Below are 19,692 nucleotides of genomic sequence, written 5' to 3'. Positions count from 1 at the left end.
CTGGCCTTTGAGCACTCCAGCTGGAGGTCAGTTGTGACCAGCAGTGCTGCAAAATTTGAAGAGGCACGAATGGAGGGTGAAAGAGAGAAACGTGCCAAGAGGAAAGCGCGTCAAGCCAACCCCAACTGGGACCGCCTTCCACCTGGAAACCAATGCCCTCACTTTTTTTTTCAAACTCTGTTACATAATGTTGTGGAAACCTTTCTGAGAAGATGGAAGACAGCCAAAGAGATGAAGCCTAAAACCCCAGCAAGAGTTCACACACAGCTTTATTTAAAGTGATTTGAGTGCCTGTGATAATTTACTGTGGTTTCAACTATGACCAGCCATCTCAGGGGATGCCAGGGACTGTTCCAACCCATTCCTTGAGCACCATGGAGGAGAGAAGGTCCTCTCTTTCCACCTCCAAATAGAAGAAATAACTTGAGGATATCAAGCCACCTCCCTAAGGCCAATATAACTGAAATCTCCTTTCCAGATATAGTTATCCTTGCCTGGAAGGAGGCCACAGCCGCACTTTTGTTGCCATGCGCCAGCACAGAGCACAGGCCGGCAGTGCTAAGAAGCAGTCACTAGGGAAAGCCAGCAGCCAGCCTTGCCTTCGTAGTTCTCTCTCCAGACTGGCTTGGAGTCATCCTTAAGCCAACAGCATGTCCTTCTCTTAGCCCAAACCTTGAGTGAGTCCTTCATCTCCTAATTTGAGATCTGTAGATATTCCAAAGCCCAGCACACATGGAGACGTCTTGGCAGCTTTCTCTGTCCAGCTGCTTGATTGTCCAGCTTTCAACAGTACATTCTCAATAGCATTCCTGGGTAATATGCATATCCTTCTACCAATATGAGACGGCCCTCTTCCCAGGTAAATTCTGGTGGAGCCCAGCCCACTGGTGAAGACCAAGCCTCCAATACTATAGTGTCTCTGTGTGTCTCAGGAAGACGTTGCTAGGCTTGCAGCTCCATGCTGGGATCCTTCAGCAGCGACTGCTTTCTCAGATTGAGTCGGGCGCATTTAGGGCATGTTGTGGAGTTGTCGTAATAGCAATCTCTGTAAAAAGAGGCACAAAGACAGGTCAGTTTTGTTATACTGGGAGGAGAGGAGAAGGAGGTGTTAGCCAACTGACATTTATGGGACTATATGTGTCAGACTCTGGAAGATCTTGGAGTTAAAATCAAGCTCACAACAATAAAACACTGGAGAGAAGTGGTTTATTCCTTCTTTCCACAATCCTAAAAAGACAGTTCTAAAGTTTTCCTGCTCAAACCTCCTGTATATATTGGCCTCAACTCCCATCCATCCCCTAGTGGCCAAACAGTCTCCACACATTAAATGCTAATTAGATGTAAAGGTTTTCCTCTGACATTAAGTCTAGTTGTGTCCGACTCTGGGGTGTGGTGCGCATCTCCATTTCTAAGCTGAAGAGCCGGCATTGTCCGTAGACATCTCCAAGGTCATGTGGCCAGCATGACTGCATGGAGTGCCGTTACCTTCCCACCAGAGTGCTACCTATTAATCTACTCACATTTGCATGCTTTCGAACTGCTGGGTTGGCAGAAGCTCGAGCTGACAGCAGAAACTCATGTCGTTCCCTGGATTCGAACTGTTGACCTTTCAGTCAACAACTCAGCAGCGCAGCGCTTTAACCCACTGTGCCACTGGGGGCTCCAAATGCTAATTAAAGGCCATTGAATGCCAATTAAGGTGGCCAATTGCAAAATTCACACCTGCCTCAAACAGACAAGAGTTCTTTCTCCCACCCTGCTATATAAACCCCACTTGCCTAGTTTCCAACAGACCTCACAACCTCTGAGGATGCCTGCCATAGAGGTGGGCGAAATGTCAGGTGAGAATGCTTCTGGAACATAGACATACAGACTGGAAAACTCACAGCAACCCACTGTGCCCAGAGCCTGTTAATTGCAGTTTCAATTTCCCTGACAAAACAGATGTCTTATCTACACTACCTTCCCCAACTGTATCTAGCCTCCCCCCACCCCCACCCCCCCTGCCACCTCCTTTATGGACAAGAATCGAAGCAGCCAGTCCCAGGCTGATATGGTGATCCTGACAATATATAACTTATGGGCCACATGAAAACCTTGGAAAAAGGGATCGTGTAAGTACTGGCATGTACCTGTGAAAGACAGCTGAGCAATCCATGCACATTGAGGTATGGCTGTCAAAGGGGAAAAGCACATCCCCCTCCTTGCAGAGCTCACACACGAAACCTTTTGCTTGGCACCGCTGTGGGGGGAAAGAGGACCTAATGAGTCACGTAGGGCTTCATGCATTCACTATTACGCTGTAGAGAAGGGGACTGGGACAGTTTCTGCTGCACATGCCTCTCTATCTCCTCATGGCTCCTTCAAGCTCCATTTTAGAATAAAAATGGGATGTGTGTAAATGTCCTGCCTTTTGTTAGGGAAAACTACCCTAAAATAAAGCCGAGCATCCAAAAACAAATAGGATACAAAAGTTGAGCAACAGCTCATTAGCGAGGAGCGTGAAGTGCTGTGTGATGTGGCTGTAAAGAATTCAAGTTTAGGAGGCAAACATGGACATGTAGAGTCCAATCTTTTAAAAAAATCACAAAAGAGGAGAGAAGAACATGACCATACATTTTCTTCCAGTGTGCCTTCCCAGAATAAGGAAAACTCTCAGCAATATGCCCTCAAAATGCACTTTACCACTGATTTAGGACTGACTGTGTTCCCCCAATTCTCTCTGAAAATCCTATCCCAGTTATATCCTACCTTGTTCACGTCAGCATTTTTCAATTTTAATATATTACATTTGGCCCGGCCATTGGTTTTAAATGCTTGTATGTTATTGTTGATTGTTTATTGCCTATTTTTTGTTTATGTGATTTATATGAATTGTACTGTATTGATTATTGATGTTTTGTTTATAGATGTATTGTGGGCTTGGCCTTATGTAAGCCGCACCAAGTCCCTTGGGGAGATGGTAGCGGGGTGTAAATAAATTATTATTATTATTATTATTATTATTATTATTATTATTACAGCCCGAAAAACTCTCAACAACCAAGTGATTCTGGCCATGAAAGCCTTTGACAATACATTGAAGAAAAATACATTTCTAACTGTCATACAGGAGACATGGGGAAAGGAAAACCCTCAGATTATTCTATAGCTAACTACTCCTCATTGAGGACTGCATACTTGAGCAGTGTGAGGTTGAATTCCAACACCTTTCATATAGCAAAGGGCCACTGACTGGCTTGCAATATATTGATTAAAACTTCCAGAAAAAAAATAAAGTCTTGAGTCTTTGCCACTTCCCTCACCTCACAGTCCAGTTTAATGTGCTTCGCGAACAGTGTATGGATCTCTGTCAGGGAGCAGCCAAGCCGCCCAGCATTGATGTCAATTAGGTCTTGAAGTGAGTACATTTCGTCATTCTCCACAAAGTGTTGCCGGTCCTGCAGCTGAAGGGAGGAGTGAATTGTGAGCTGACCACAAATATGCATGTGTACATACATACATATACATGCATGTAAATGAAATAGGTGCAGGAGTGAGGAGGGGGAAAAGAGGACAGGAGCATGGAGGTACAAGGAAGGGTAAGATTTGAAGACTTGATGGTGAAGCTCAGCATGATTTCCACTTCTGCTTTAAAGTAGGGCTGGGAAATGAATGTGCACCTTCAAATTTAAAGCAGGTCTCTTCAACTTGCAGCCCTCCAGCTCCCAAAAGTCCCTATTTCTATCTATATAAATAAAAATGTAATGTTTGTTTGTGGGATTAACATAACTCAAAAACCACTGGACGAATTAACATGAAATTTGAACACAATACACCTATCAGGCCAACAAGTAGGCATCACTCATAGAAACACTGAAAAACACAGCAGAAGGGACTAAAAAGCAAAATAAACCCCCCCAAAAAAATTACAACACATGCACAAAACCACATATATACACAAACACTCACATATACACAAATATATACACACATACATACACATATAAACACACACAAAACACATATACCAGGTCAATGATTTGATGCGGATGACTAGGATGGTTTTAAATGGTGTATTTTAATATTTTGATAAATGTTTTTTAATGTTTATGTATTGTATGTGAATCTGTGTCCCGGCATTGAATGTTTGCCGTGTATATGCTGTGCCCTGAGTCCCCTTCGGGGTGAGAAGGGCGGAATATAAATGTTTTAAATAAATAAATAATAAATAAATATACACAGACTGGGCCACAGCAACGTGTGGCAGGGGACGGGTAGTATTACAATATAATGGTATAGTACAATATAGTAATATTTAATACTGATATTGTACTGTGCTAATGATATAAAATATTGTATGTATATATATCTTGTAAGCCGCTCTGACTCCCCTTCGGGGTGAGAAGGGCGGCATATAAATGTCCAAATAAATAAATAAATAAATTTCTAGCATTTCCAATGGTCAGGAATTCTGGGAACTGAAGTCCGAAACACCTAGAGGGCCTCAGGTTGAAGAGGCTGTTTCAAAACGAACCTGGAGCAGCAGCCGGGCCTCCATGGCCTCCTTGCAGGTGATGAAGTATGGCTTCATGAGGAGGATGTCCTGGCGCAGCTTCTGCAGAAGAAAGGACAGAAAATCAGGGTGAATGGAAGCAAGAACCAGTTAATTTGGAGAACTCAACTTAGCAATCTCTTCCTGCCTCCAAAGTACAACTTCCTTTCTCTTCGGGTGCTGGGATAGATCTACATGAGTGATGCCACATGACTGATGGGGCAAATGCCACCATGACCCCAAATCCCATTCCTCCGCCAAAGAGTTTCTAGGCAAAAGATGCCCTGAAATCCCCATTATCCACTGGGAGGACTCACCCTGATCTCCACCAGCTCCTCGACGTAATTGAACAGAAGAGGGTTGATCTCGCGCAGCTTGAGGACCGGCCGCGACACCATCAGAGCCAGGTAGCGCATGCTGCAGCGAGAGACCTGCAGATCACATTCCCCCAATTAGAGACATGCTATTTACATTTCTATATAAATAAATATACACAAGCATACATATACCGGGATTGTGGCGCAGCTGGCTGAGTGTCAACTGCATTAAGATCACTCTGACCAAAAGGTCATGAGTTCGAAGCCAGCCCGGGTTGGAGTGGGTTTCCAACCAATTGTGTGTAGCCTGTTGTCGAACTTTGCAACCCGAAAGACAGTTGCATCTGTCAAGTAGGAAAATTAGGTACCACCTTAAAGTGTGGGGAGGCTAAATTAACTAATTTATGAGGCCATAAAAAAAGACTCCAGCAAAAGCATGCGGGGAATGCGGAAGTACTTCATCAGCGTCGCAGATGGACGATGAAAGCGACAGCTTCCCTGGCGGCCAGAAAAAGTTAAATAGCCTCTGTCTATGTCTGTATATGTTGTATGTCAAAATTGGCATTGAATGGTTGCCACCGGGATTGTGGCGCAGCTGGCTAAGTGTCAGCTGCATTAAGATCACTCTGACCAAAAGGTCATGAGTTTGAAGCCAGCCCGGGCTGGAGTGGGTGTCCAGCCATTGTGTAGCCCGTTGTCGACCTTTGCAACCCGAAAGACAGTTGCATCTGTCAAGTAGGAAAATAAGGTACCACCTTGTGTGGGAGGCTAAATTTAACTAATTTATGAGGCCATAAAGAAAAAAGACTCCGGGGAATGTGGAATGCGGAAGAACTTCATCGGTGTTGTTGATGGACGATGAAAAGCAGCAGCTCCCCTGGCGGCCAGAAAAAAGTTAAATAGCCTCGGTGTATTTGTGTGTTAAATATTGTTTGTCAAACTGGCATTGAATGTTTGCCATATATGTGTTTACTGTAATCCGCCCTGAGTCCCCTGCGGGGTGAGAAGGGCGGAATATAAGAACTGTAAATAAATAAATAAATAAATAAATATATGTGTACACTGTAATCAGTCCTGAGTCCGTTGCGGGGTGAGAAGGGCGGAATATAAAAGCTGTAAATAAATAAAATAAATAAATCTACCTTATTGAACCACCTTATCCTTTAACCAGTTTGCATAGTGGTCCTCCCCCCACACCCCAAATTAGTCTGCTCTTGTTTTTGAAGCTTGTTTATTATTGTTATGCTGTTTTATGCTGTTCAATTTGTTATTGTTTTGTTTTAATTGTATTTTGCCTTGGGCTTGGTCCCATGTAAGCCGCCCCGAGTCCCTTCGAGGAGATGGAGGCGGGGTAGAAAAATAAAATTCTACTTCTTCTTCTTTCTGAATGGGATCCAGAGGGCTATTTCCTTGCCCTTCTGCTCTGGACTACTGGGAGATGAAAAAGTCTAGAGAGCATGTCTTCACTGGTTAGGAACAAACCAAGGTCTCCAGGGTCTTAGCCAACACTCAAACCACTACACCATACTGGTTCATACCTTACGAGGTTCAAAATCCCAGTTGTGGATGACCCGGGCGGGAATGACGGCCTGGTCGTTCCAGTGACAGTTGCCGCAGAAATAAAGGCCTGTGTAGTCACACTGCCGGGCCTCACTTGGGACTCCCCCTGGAGTGGAAAAAAACCAGATCATAATGGATGAACAAAGGAAAATAATAAAAGAAACAACACAAAAGACTTTGATACTTTCTTTATCAAAGTTTGTGCTTTATCCATAATCCCTCAGTCAGCCATGGTCCCCAAAAGAGGGAACTTTTCCCCAGAACAGACTGGGGGATTTGGAGTCTGGAAGTCCAAAAACGAAGAAACCTAACTTTGTGTTGTCAAAGGCTTTCATGGCCAGAATCACAGGGTTGCTGTGAGTTTTCCGGGCTGTCTGGCCATGTTCCAGAAGCATTCTCTCCTGACGTTTCACCTGCATCTATGGCAGGCATCCTCAGAGGTTGTGAGGCCTGTTGGAAACTAGGAAAATGGGGTTTATATATTTGTAGAATGATGTCCAGGGTGGGAGAAAGACCTCTTGCCTGCTACTGATCACTTTGATTAGCATTGAAAAGCCTTGCAGCTTCAAGACTGGCTGTTTCATGCCTAGGAGAATCCTTTGTTGGGAGGTGATTAGCTGGCTGATTGTTTCTTGTCTGGAATCCCCCCCTTTTTTTTTTTAGTGTTGTTCTTTCTATACAGTTCTAATTTTAGGGTTTTTAATACTGGTAACCAGATTTTGTTTCATTTTCATGGTTTCCCTCACCTCTGAGGATGCCTGCCATAGATGTGGGCAAAAAAGTCAGAAGAGAATGCTTCTGGAACATAGTCATACAGCCCAGAAAGCTCACAGCAACCCAAGCTTGACTTTGCGTATCTGTACCCAAACACACAACCCTGTTCCACTAAACCAGTCCCTTGCTTTGTCCTGGAATATGTGGAAGCCCCACCTGAGGACACAAGAGCATGCAAGGACCCCCTCTGCCCACCAGTTTCTGGAAGGTGAATGGCACCCAGACTCCCCAACCCACTTACGGAGGGATATGGGCACCCGGCATTCGGCACAGCGATAGTCCTGGCTATCCAACCCAGTCTCTGGGCAGATGCTCAGCTCGTACTCGGCCTGGTGGCTGACCTTGGAGCGCACGCAGGGCTTGGTGATGTGGTCCAGGCACTTGCTGTGGCAGCGGTAAGAGCAACCTAGAAAAGAAGGAAGGGAGGGAGTCAATGTAAGATATTTCCATTTCACACATGGACAACTCCCTGTTGGGCAAGTGGGCTTATTAACAAAAGACCCTCCCCATGAATGTACAGCAGAGTAACTTATTAGCAGCAGCGTGACCCAGCACCAGTGGCCAAAAGTGGTAAAAAGAACGAAAACACAAAGACCAATGTTATTCTCTTCCTTAGGAAGTTTTTCTTTATAGCAAAATAATATGGTTTTAATATTTACAATAACAAGGTTTCCATAACACAAATAAAGTTCTTTATACTTCCTTCTTTACTTCCATACTGGGCTTCTTTCCCATGAAGATAAACAGCTTTGCTCTCACAGAGCCTCCACTCACACCAAAGGTACACAGGGGCTTCACACAGAGCTTTTTACATAGAGCAGCCTTCACCCTGAAGCTTTACAAAGTAGTTTTACACACGGGGCCTTCAACATAGGACTTCCTCTCACTGAAGCTTCTCACACCAGGCCTTCTCAAAGCGAGGTCTACTAAAACACTGAGGTCTACCTAACACTGAGGCCTTCTCACACTGAGGGCTCTCTCAGACTGACACCTCTCTCACACTGAGATGAAATAAACACAGAGGCCTTCATATACTGAGGCCTAGTAACATAGAGGCCTTCTCTCAAAGAAGGCTCTCTCAGAATGAAGCCTCTCACACTGAGATGAACTAACACCGAGGCCTTCTCAAACTGAGGTCTACCTAACACTGAGGCCTTCTCACACTGAGGACTCTCTCAGACTGACACCTCTCTCACACTGAGATGAACTAAACACAGAGGCCTTCTCATATTGAGGCCTACTAACATAGAGGCCTTCTCACACAGAGGGATCTCTCAGACTGACGCCTCTCACCCTGAGATGAACTAACACAGAGGCTTTCTCAAACTGAGGCCTACTAACACACTGAGGGCTCTCTCAGACTGACACCTCTCTCACACTGAGATGAACTGACACAGAAGCCTTCTCATACTGAGGCCTACTAACACACTGAGGCCCTTGTCCCACAGAGACCTCTCACAGACTGAGGACGACTAAGCTACGGGCACACCTGCTTATATTGAACTGCAGCTTTTGCTGAGTCATTGCATCCATTTAACCTTTTCAGTGCTTGACTTATTGGACTGTAAACACTGACTGGGGATTCTGGGACCTGTATTACATTTGCAATCAATGTAATAATAATAATAATTTATTTATTTATTTACTTATACCCCACCACCATCTCCCCAAGGGGACTCGGAGTGGCTTACATGAGGCCAAGCCCAAAATTCAATACACACTACAATACAGAATGCAGAGAACAAAAATTACATCAGAAAATAAAAACAAAGCAGCAAGCAAATAAAACAATACAATTAATATAACTCACAATCAAGGCCTTATGGCATCCCCGGCAGCTCATCTGATGTCCTCCCTGCCCTCATTTATGTGCAAGGCTTTCTTTTGTCAATGGTCTTCATGGGAACAACTAAGGCCACTCCACTTCTAGGGAAGCTTTTAAACAGTGGCTGGATGGGCCATTTGCCATGGGTGCTTTGATTGTGGTGTTCCTGCATGGCAGGGAGCTGGACTGAATGACCCTTGGGGTCTCTTCCAATGCTATGGTTCTATGATTCATATTTGAAGAAAGAGCCCCCCCCCCCCCAATTAATACCTTTGCCCCAAAGCCCCTTGCCCAAAATCAAGCAGAAGAGGGTTTTTGAGCTGCCCAGGATAGCTGCCTCTCTTTGGGGCTTGGACGAAAAGCTGCTGGTTGCAGGGGGTTCTTCTCAGCCCAAAGAGAAGGGCAAACAGGTGTGTGCCTCTACCTCTCCTCACCTGTGCAGGTGTACCAGGTCTGGAGGAGGCCCCAGATGATGGCACTGCACTTATCACAGGTCTGCTTCACGCTCTTGCTGCTCTTCTCCTTGTAGAAGCGATGTTCGAGGATGATGCGGATGTTGGGCTCGTCTTCACTGGGATCCTGCAGGAAAGAAAAGAGAGGTTGTCAGAGCTTTCCATTGCCGAATCAAGAGAAGCCTTAGTCATATCATTCCCTTTCTATTTAGACCTGGAACTTGCGCTCTGCACCTTCAGCTCCTGGAGTTTGAGCCGAAGGTGGATGAGCCGCACCACCGCGTCCTTCTGCTTCTCCGAATTGTCCGGGAGGTCCAGGATCCGGCTCTTGCACTCCTCAATGGCTTGCCGCAGCTGCTCAATGTCTGAGGCCAGGAAGAACCCCTGCGAAGGAAGCACATGGGGTTGCTGTTGTTGACAAGATTGGATCCCCAGGGTTCTGGAAGACAGCATCTTCTGCCACCCTCCTGTGGGGTCCTCTGTTCCTCATTCCAAATCACAAGAAGCCAATTGTTGATCAAACTGGTTATCGATGCCTTTTTTATCTTTACCATGAGCAGGAAATAGCAACCTGTTATCCACACAGAGCTGTGTTAACACGGCCTCTAGAACATGGCCATATAGCCCGAAAAAACCTACAACAACCCAGTGATTCTGGCCATGAAAGCCTTCGACGATACACTGTGTTAACATTAACTGTGTAAATTGGTTTAAACTGCACATAAGTATCACAAAGAAAATGCATAAGGTGTAAATCTAAATGCTATAAGTAATTTCCCTCTAGAGTTTTCTCAAGGCTTGAGAGTTATAAATTCACTCTTCCAAATGATATATACTCACCGCCGACACTAGAAAAAGGAATATATATCATTTGGAAGAGTGAATTTATAACTCTCAAGCCTTGAGAAAACTGTAGTAGTGAAAATATTAACTATTTAATTTGCTTTATTTATATTGTACTCTTCTCACAACAGCTTAAAACAATAAAAAAGAGGAAATAAGAGGGGTGTAATCTGTCATCTGAGGCAAACTATGGAGTGCAGCAACAGCTAGAGATTTAGAGAAAAGATAAGCAATCTCATGTCCTGATAAACTACATTCACCCAAGAATAACACATGAAATTAACTCTATTTTTGGATAATTTTCATGCTTGTGAGCAAGGGTTTCTAACCCTTTTGCCATCCTTAGGGGCTTCCTGAAGTGGCAGTTAGCTGTTTGGGATGCAGGTTTGAACTGGCTTTCTTAATTTCTGGCTATATTTCTTAAAGCTTTCTTCAGTACTTTTAGCAAATGTTACATTCAGTGATGGCATTTATTCTGAGCCATGGCAAAAGGCCAAGATCCATCCCACAAGGAGACCCCATTCTCACCACGGGCCGAGAGAAGTGGTCTTCTGCCAGTCCCAGGTCCATGGCACGCTCCGAACAAGGAAAGGTCGGCTCCTCAGAGGTCAATTCCAGCCTCAGGTCTACAAGAGGGACAGAGAGATGGACAGATAGGCCAGGAGGAATTGGGAACATGGAAAAACCAAGAAGCACAACACCATGCCAGGATAGGAGATTCCAATTCATGCCGTAGCCCTGGGCACTGAGGCCCAATATGTTGGGTGAGTGGGCTTATTAACAAAAGACCCTCCTCATAAATGCACAGCAGAGTAACTTCCCAGAATTCACTTGGATATATGGTTGGGCAGGGGATTTGTGTCAGAAATATTAAAAATTAATTAGGTATTTTTAATTACAAAAATGTGAGTCAAGCACTGAAAGAGTTAAATGGAGGCAATGACTCAGCAAAAGCTGTAGTTCTCTGTAAGCAGGTGTGGCTGCTGCTTAGTAGGCCTCAGTCTGATGGAGCCCTCAATGTTAGTCACCCTCAGTGTGAAGTAGGCCTCTGTGGGAGAAAGGCCTCAGTCCGAGAGAGCCTTCAGAGTGAGAGAGGCATCAGTGTGAGAGAACACCCCAGTCTGAGAGACCTTTTCAGTGTGAGAGAAGCCCCAGGTTGAGTACAAAGGCTGCTGCGTGTAAAGCTACTGTGTGAAGCTCCTGTATAAGTTTGGTGTGAGAAGAAGCTCTGTGAGAGCAAAGCTGTTTATTTGCATGATAAAAAAAATGTCAGCATGGAAACAAAGAAGGAAGTATAAAGAACTTTGTTCATGTTAAGGAAACCTTGTTTTTGTAAACAGTGCAACCATATTATTTTGCTATAAAGAAAAACCTCCTATGGAAGACATAACATTGGTCCGTGTGTTTTTCTTCTTTCTATCAATTTTAGATACTGGTGCTGGGTCACACTGCTGCTGATAATTTACTCTGCTATACGTTCATGGGGAGGGTCTTTTGTTAATAAGCCCACTCGCCCAACAATAACCAGGTATTTCACCGCATAATAGTTGCCATTGGATAATAGTCGCACCTCCTTCTTTGGGCATTTCCCCTTTATTCGTCTACTTGTTGTATGTAAAACTGTAATTAACACACCCCTTTGGGGCTTGAATACTCCCTCCCTTCTTTCTTTTTGCAAAGACAAGGCAGTATAAAAACATCTGAAATAGAGCTCTTTGGAGCTTGGATCTTCCCTTCCCTCTTTTTCTCAACCAAAAAACAAAGAGAAACTAGAAAATCAAAGGCTTACTTTTTCTCAGCATGTAACAGCCGTACCCTCTTTTTTCCAACAATAAAGGCAAAACACTGCGACTATTATGCGATGAAATACAGTATTCCAAGGCCGGACTCACCTTTATGCGGGAACTCAGCTTCGCTGTTGCTCGTCCTGGGGTCAGGTGAGGCCTGAAGGGGGGTCTTGTCAAAGGGGTTGAGGTGTCCCTGTCGGAAGCGGGCCAGCTTCCCCTCATATTCCATAGCAGTCCGACCTACAGAAGGCACACAGAGGCCAAGGTGAGAGGCTCTCCTCAGGGCCCAGGTGGGGCTCACTTGTTCCAGATGGGCTCAGCACCTGCCACCAAACCAAAATCCTCAACAAAGAGGTCCTTTGCCTTCGAGTGGACATGTCCTTCCTTCTCCTCAGAGCTTGTTTATGCCCCAGACGGCAGAAGAGCCGGTTCTGCAACTCCAGACAGTCATATAATAGCTCCTTACAGCCAGGCACATCATTCATTCCTTCCTTCCTGCATGATGAAGTCACTGCCAGGAATATCATAGGAATGGCCACCAGCCATGGGCAAAGGGGGCATCTACACTGTGGAATGAATGCAGTTTGGCCCCACTTCAACTGCTATGTTAACCACAAGGTGCAGTTGCAATAATGCCATGTGTCCCCAGTCATCATTCATAGAAGAAATGAAAAACTGGAGCTAAATAAACCTTTTTTTTTCAGCCATGGACAAACTTTGGCCCTTCAGGTATTTTGGACTTCAACACAATTCCTCTATACCAGCAAATGCAGAAGTAATAACAACAACAATAATAATAATATAGTAATACTAATAACAAAAATAAGGATTTTTTAAAAACATGTGTTACCTATCTCTCCTAGAGGAAAACAATGTCAACAACAACTCTAACCCTCGAGGAGAGCAACAATGTCACCAACATATACATATACATACATACATATTTATATATATATATGAATGAGTATATGAGTTTGTTGATTTTTCCAATGTATAGAGAGATTCATGGGACAGTCTGCATACTAATAATAGTATAATAATAGTAGTAATAATAAAAATAATACACACACCCACACACATATGTTACCCACCTCTCCCTGAGACCAATGTAATCAACAATGCACAACGTAAACAACAAATGGCTTCTGGGTTGTGATTTTTGTGCAATGTTTTAACAGCTTATTGAATGTATTTATATGTTAGTGTTTTATGGTTTCCAATATTGTAATGCTCAATGTATATTATATTTTGTTTGTTTTATGTCAATGTGGCAAAGAATTATTGTCAATTTGGAAGCCGCTCTGAGTCACCTTTGGGGTTGAGATAAATAAATAAAGCTATAGTATAAATTTTTAAAACAGCTTCATTGGCTGCCAATAAGTTGCCAAGCCAAGTTCAAGGTGCAGGTGATGAGCTATAAGGCCTTAAACGGTTCGGACCCTGCCTATTTTCGCAATCGCATCTCCCTCTATGAACCGGCATGAACTTTAAGATCTTCCGGGGAGGCCCTCCTCTCACTCCCACCACCATCACAAGCATAGTTGGTGGGGTGAGAGAGAGGGCCTTCTCGGTGGTGGCCCCTCGCCTCTGGAACTAAGACAGGCCCTATCCCTCCCCTCCTCACATACCTTGGTAGTTTAAACAAACCTTTGAGAACAATTAGTTGTAGATCACTCCCAGATATTGTTGAATATGACCATATATTTTTCTACCACTTATCCGGACCACTTTCTCCTATTAGGCTCCGGAAATGAACAGCCATAGACTATGCCTATTATTGTTGTTGCCTGCTATAGCACTGCTCCTAATTTCCCGGGCCCTCTAGAAATTGCACTAGCCTTGGCCCGGCCTTTTTAAACTGCCTTGAATAGGCAGGATTATTTTAAATATATATGTGCTATTGTGATTTTTTAAATGCTTATATTGCTTTGATTTTATTTTTATGTTGTTTACTCTGTGTGTATTGATTATGTTACTTGGAAACCGCTCTGAGTCTCCTCGGGGAGATAGAGCAGTATATAAATAAAGTTTTGTTGTTGTATAATTGATGCTGTTTGACACCACTTTAACTGTCGTGGCTTAAGGCTGTGGAATCATGTAAGTTATCTATATAAATAATAATGTAATATTCGTTTGTGGGATTAATAGAACTCAAAAACCACAGGACGAACTGACATCAAATTTGGACACAAGACACCAAACAACCCAATGTATGTCCTTTACTCAAAAAATTGATTTTGTCATTTGGGAGTTGTAGTTGCTGGGATTTATAGTTCACCTACAATCAAAGAGCAGCTGAACTCCACCAATAATGGAATTGGGTCAAACTTAGCACAAAGCACTCCCATGACCAACAGAAAAAAACAAAAGGGTTTGGTTGGCAATGACCTTGAGTTTGGGAGTTGTAGTTCACCTACATCCAGAGAGCACTGTGGAGTCAAACAATGATGGATCTGGACCAAACTTGGCACAGATACTCAATATGTCCAAATATGAACATAGATGGAGTTGGGGGTAAATAGACCCTGACATTTGGGAGTTATAGTTACTGGGATTTATAGTTCGCTTACAATCAAAGAGCATTCTGAACCCCACCAACGACAGAATTGGGGCAAACTTCCCACACAGAACCTTGATGACCAAGAGAAAATACTTAAGGCCATCCAGTCCAACTCCCTTCAGCAGGGCAAGAAAACGTAATCAAAGCCCTCCTGACAAAGACTTGGCTGTTTGGTTGTGCATTTAAGTAATCAGATCTAATTTGCCAAATAGTCACTGTTGAATGTTTTTATGTTGAATGTTTTTATATTGTGTAAATGCTATTTTAGACTGTAAGTCGCTCGGAGCACCTTGGTGGAGAGCGACTAATTAAGAAATAAAGTGAAGTGAAGAAGTGACAAAGAGCCATCCAGCCATAGATATAGATAGTTATATATGATTCACACACACAGAGATATAGTATCATAGATTTGAAAGGGACCCTAAAGAAGGACAATAATATGTTCCATGTTCCAGAGCTAGTATTTTCATAAGATCTTCAGCCAGCTAGTATTTTCATAAGATCTTCAGCCTTCTTTGCAAAAGAATGCTATTGCCAGCTAACATCTCCCAACATAAGATTCCCGCAGGCAGCACCCAGCCAGGCTTTGAAACTGCAAGGCCATTAAAAGTGGCCAATTGCAACATTCACATCTATCTCCAACAGACAAGAGTTCTATGTATTGTCGAAGGCTTTCATGGCTGGAATCACTAGGTTCTTGTGGGGGTTTTTGGGCTATATGGCCATGTTCAAGAGGCATTTTTCCTGACGTTTCGCCTGCATCTATGGCAAGCATCCTCAGAGGTAGTGAGGTCTGTTGGAAATAGGAACATTTTGCTGAAAATGAACAAAATCTGGCTACCAGTATTAAAAAACTCAAAAATTACAACAGAAAAACAGCAGAGGGGAAACAACCAGGCACATCTTAACGCCGTTCAACAAGAGATTTTCCCAGGCTCAGCCAGGCCTTCAAATGCTAATGAAGGTGGTCAGTTGAAACATTCACACCTAGCTTCAGCAGAGAAGAGCTCTTTGCCCCACCCCAGTCATTCCACAGATATATAAACCCATTTTCCTATTTCCAACAGACCTCACTACCTCTGAGGATGCCTGCCATAGATGCAGGCGAAACGTCAGGAGAGAATGCTTCTGGAACATGGCAACCCAGTGATTCCGGCCATGGAAGCCTTCGACAACACAACAACAACAACAAGAAGGATCAAAGCTAACCAGTGTGGGACCTAATGTGGCACCATAATAATAATAAGACTACCTGCTGGCCCATGGAGGAGGGAGGTGGAGGCCTGACTGGGCCGCTTCCCCTGGAGCTACATCCTTCACCTCACTTGCTCCATCTTCCACCGGAACCGGAAGACGTTTCTGAAATGCCACGCCCTCGCCGCTGTTGCCTCCTAGCGGCCTTCAGAGGGAACTGCAGCAAGAAGAGGTAGCTGATCAGCAATGGGTTGCCTGCAACGCCTCGGCGCGCCGCTAGAGGCGCCCAATGCAAGGGAAAACAATGGGAAGGAGATCAGCACCGTGGCATGGATGCGGATTGACCTCACTTGAACTTGTTGTTGCTCATTCATTCAGTCGTTTCCGACTCTTCCTGACTTCATGGACCAGCCCACGCCAGAGCTCCCTGTCGGCCGTCACCACCCCCAGCTCCTTCAAGGTCAATCCAGTCACTTCAAGGATGCTATCCATCCACTTTGCCCTTGGTCGGCCCCTCTTCCTTTTTCCTTCAATTTCCCCAGCATCATTGTCTTCTCATAAAGGTAAAGGTAAAGGTAGTCCCCTGACATTAAGTCCAGTCATGTCTGACTCTGGGGGTTGGTGCTCATCTCAATTTCTAAGCCGAAGAGCCATCGTTGTCCGTAGACACCTCCAAGGTCATGTGGCCGGCATGACTGCATGGAGCGCCGTTACCTTCCCGCCGGAGCGGTACCTATTGATCTACTCACATTTGCATGTTTTCGAACTGCTAGGTTGGCAGAAGCTAGGGCTGACAGCGGAAGCTCACGCCGCTCCCCAGAATCGAACCTGCGACCTTTCAATCAACAAGCTCAGCAGCTCAGTGCTTTAATCCACTGCGCCACCGGGGGCTCCTGTCTTCTCATAGAATCATAGAATTATAAAATCAAAGAGTTGGAAGAGACCTCATGGGCCATCCAGTCCAACCCCATTCTGCCAAGAAGCAGGAATGTTGCATTCAAATCACCCCTGACAGATGGCCATCCAGCCTCTGTTTAAAAGCTTCCAAAGAAGGAGCCTCCACCACACTCCGGGGCAGAGAGTTCCACTGCTGAACGGCTCTCACAGTCAGGAAGTCCTTCCTCGTGTTCAGATGGAATCTCCTCTCTTGTAGTTTGAAGCCATTGTTCCGCGTCCTAGTCTCCAAGGAAGCAGAAAACAAGCTTGCTCCCTCCTCCCTGTGGCTTCCTCTCACATATTTATACATGGCTATCATACCTCCTCTCAGCCTTCTCTTCTTCAGGCTAAACATGCCCAGCTCCTTAAGCCGCTCCTCATAGGGCTTGTTCTCCAGACCTTTGATCATTTTAGTCGCCCTCCTCTGGACACATTCCAGCTTGTCAATATCTCTCTTGAATTGTGGTGCCCAGAATTGGACACAATATTCCAGAATTGGACACAATATTCCTTTCTTCTTATGATGTGGCCAAAGTACTTCATCTTGGCTTCTACTATCCTTCCCTCCAGTGAGCAGCCGGGCTTTATTTCCTGGAGGATGGACTGGTTGGATCTTCTCGCAGTCCAAGGCACTCTCAGAACTTTCCTCCAACACCACAGTTCAAAAGCATCTCTCTTCCTTTGCTCAGCCTTCCCTACGGTCTAGCTCGGGAATACGACTGCTTTTACTATGTGGATCTTCGTTGCCAGTGTGATGCCTCTACTCTTCACTATTTTATTGAGATTGGACATTGCTCTCCTCCCAAGAAGTAAACATCTCCTGTTTTCCTGGTTGTAGTCTGCGTCTGCAGTAATCTTTGCACCTAGAAATACAAAGTCTGTCTTTGCTTCCTCGTTTTCTCCCTCTTTTTCCCAATTGTCAATCATTCTTGTTGCCAAAATCTTGTTTTTTTTTAATGTTTAACTGCAACCCAGCTTTTGCGCTTTCTTCTTTCACCTTGGTTAGAATGCTCCTCAGCTCCTCCTCGTCTTCGGCCATCAAAGTGGTATCATCTGCATATCTAAGGTTGTTAATGTTTCTTCCAGCAATTTTCACTCCAGCCTTGCATTCGTCAAGCCCCGCACATCGCATGATGTGTTCTGCATACCAGTTGAATAGTTTGGGGGAGAGTATACAACCGTGCCGTACGCCTTTCCCAATCTTGAACCAGGCTGTTGTTCCATGGTCAGTTCTGATTGTTGCTACTTGGTCCTTGTACAGATTCCTCAGGAAAGAGACAAGGTGATTTGGTATGCCCATATATAAAGAAGTGTTGGTATGCCCATATATAAAGAACTGAAAGCCAAAACCAAGGTTACAACATCTGTTATAGAACTCCAGTATGCTGATGACAACGTCGTCTGTGTGCATTCAGAAGAAGATCTACAAGCTACTCTGAACACCTTCGCAGAAGCATACGAGAAGCTCGGCCTGTCATTGAACATCGAGAAAACCAAAGTGCTGTTCCAGCAGACACCAGCCAACCCCTCTCCAATGCCAGCGATACAGCTTAATGGTGTAACATTAGAAAATGTTGATCATTTCCGCTACCTTGGCAGCCACCTCTCCACCAAAGTCAACATCGACAACGAAATACAACACCGCCTGAGCCCTGCGAGTGCAGCATTTTTCCGAATGAAGCAGAGAGTGTTTGAGGACCAGGACATCCGTAGGGATACCAAGGTGCTTGTCTATAAAGCTATTGTCCTCCCAACCCTGCTCTATGCCTGCGAGATGTAGACTGTCTACAGACGTCACATGCAACTCCTGGAACGATTCCATCAGCGCTGCCTCCGGAAAATCCTGCAATCTCTTGGGAAGACAGGCGGACAAACGTCAGCGTGCTGGAAGAAGCAAAGACCACCAGCATTGAAGCGATGGTCCTCTGCCATCAACTCCGCTGGACTGGCCACGTTGTCCGGATGCCCGACCACCGTCTTCCAAAGCAGTTGCTCTATTCCGAACTCAAGAACGGAAAACAGAATGTTGGTGGGCAGGAAAATGATGGGCTCAAAGCAACCTTAAAAACTCTGGCATAGACACTGAGAACTGGGAAGCCCTGGCCCTTGAGCATTCCAGCTGGAGGCCAGCTGTGACCAGCAGTGCTGTAGAATTTGAAGAGGCACAAATGGAGGGTGAAAGAGAGAAACGTGCCAAGAGGAAGGCGCGTCAAGCCAACCCCGACCAAGACCACTTTCCACCTGGAAACCAATGCCCTCATTGCGGGAGAACATGCAGATCAAGAATAGGGCTCCACAGTCACCTACGGACCCACTGCCAGGACACAGAACTTAGAGGACCATCATCCTTGAACTACGAGGGATCGCCTAAGTAAGAAGTAAGTAAGTAAGTGTACCCCAGCCTTGCATTCATCAAGCCCCGCACATCGCATGATGTGCTCTGCATAAAAGTTGAATAGATTGGGTGAGAGTATACAACCCTGCCATACGCCTTTCCCAATCTTAAACCAGTCTGTAGTTCCATGGTCAGTTCTGACTGTTGCTACTTGGTCCTTATACAGATTCCTCAGGAGAGAGACAAGGTGATTTGGTATGCCCAGACCACCAAGAACTTGCCACAATCTATTATGATCCACAAAGGCTTTAGAATAGTCAGTAAAACAGAAATAGATGTTTTTCTGAAACTCCCTGCCTTTCTCCATTATCCAGCGGATATTGGCAATCTGGTCTCTCGTTCCTCTGCCTTTTCTAAACCCAGCTTGTAATTCCGACAACTCTCGCTCCATGTATTGCTGGAGTCTTCCTTGCAGGATCTTGAGCATTCCCTTAATGGCATGAGAAATAAGGGCCACTGTACGGAAGTTTGAGCAGTCTTTAGCATTTCCCTTTTGTGGTATGGGGATATATCAC

The 19,692-nt window shown here is 44.8% G+C and overlaps 1 protein-coding gene across 1 annotated transcript; it reads right to left on the bottom strand.

Moving 5' to 3' along the window:
- Nucleotides 1–251: 251 nt before the first annotated feature.
- On the bottom strand, nucleotides 252–16,001 carry DEF8 (differentially expressed in FDCP 8 homolog). Its single transcript, XM_060788087.2, has 12 exons — nucleotides 15,905–16,001; nucleotides 12,198–12,332; nucleotides 10,834–10,931; nucleotides 9,697–9,846; nucleotides 9,445–9,589; nucleotides 7,427–7,591; nucleotides 6,390–6,517; nucleotides 4,852–4,965; nucleotides 4,517–4,597; nucleotides 3,306–3,446; nucleotides 2,133–2,242; nucleotides 252–1,045 (listed from the first exon to the last, which is right to left on the bottom strand). Exons 2-12 carry the CDS (start codon nucleotides 12,319–12,321, stop codon nucleotides 943–945), a joined length of 1,359 nt encoding a protein of 452 aa, XP_060644070.2. The 5' UTR covers nucleotides 12,322–12,332; nucleotides 15,905–16,001; the 3' UTR covers nucleotides 252–942.
- Nucleotides 16,002–19,692: the final 3,691 nt, after the last annotated feature.

Source organism: Anolis sagrei, chromosome 8, assembly GCF_037176765.1.
Source record: "Anolis sagrei isolate rAnoSag1 chromosome 8, rAnoSag1.mat, whole genome shotgun sequence".
In the NCBI taxonomy this organism is placed as follows: domain Eukaryota; kingdom Metazoa; phylum Chordata; class Lepidosauria; order Squamata; family Dactyloidae; genus Anolis; species Anolis sagrei.
Note: the sequence above shows the minus strand (reverse complement) of the source record. Positions and strands in the feature narration are given on the sequence as shown.

Bases quoted from the DNA above. Each gene is read 5' to 3' on its own strand.
- DEF8 (XM_060788087.2), bottom strand. From the start codon at position 12,321: ATGGAATATGAGGGGAAGCTGGCCCGCTTCCGACAGGGACACCTCAAC. The intron at 10,932-12,197 runs GTGAGTCCGGCC...TCCCTCTTGTAG, and splicing joins AGCTGAGTTCCCGCATAAAG to ACCTGAGGCTGGAATTGACC. The intron at 9,847-10,833 runs GTGAGAATGGGG...CTTCCTTCGCAG, and splicing joins ACCACTTCTCTCGGCCCGTG to GGGTTCTTCCTGGCCTCAGA.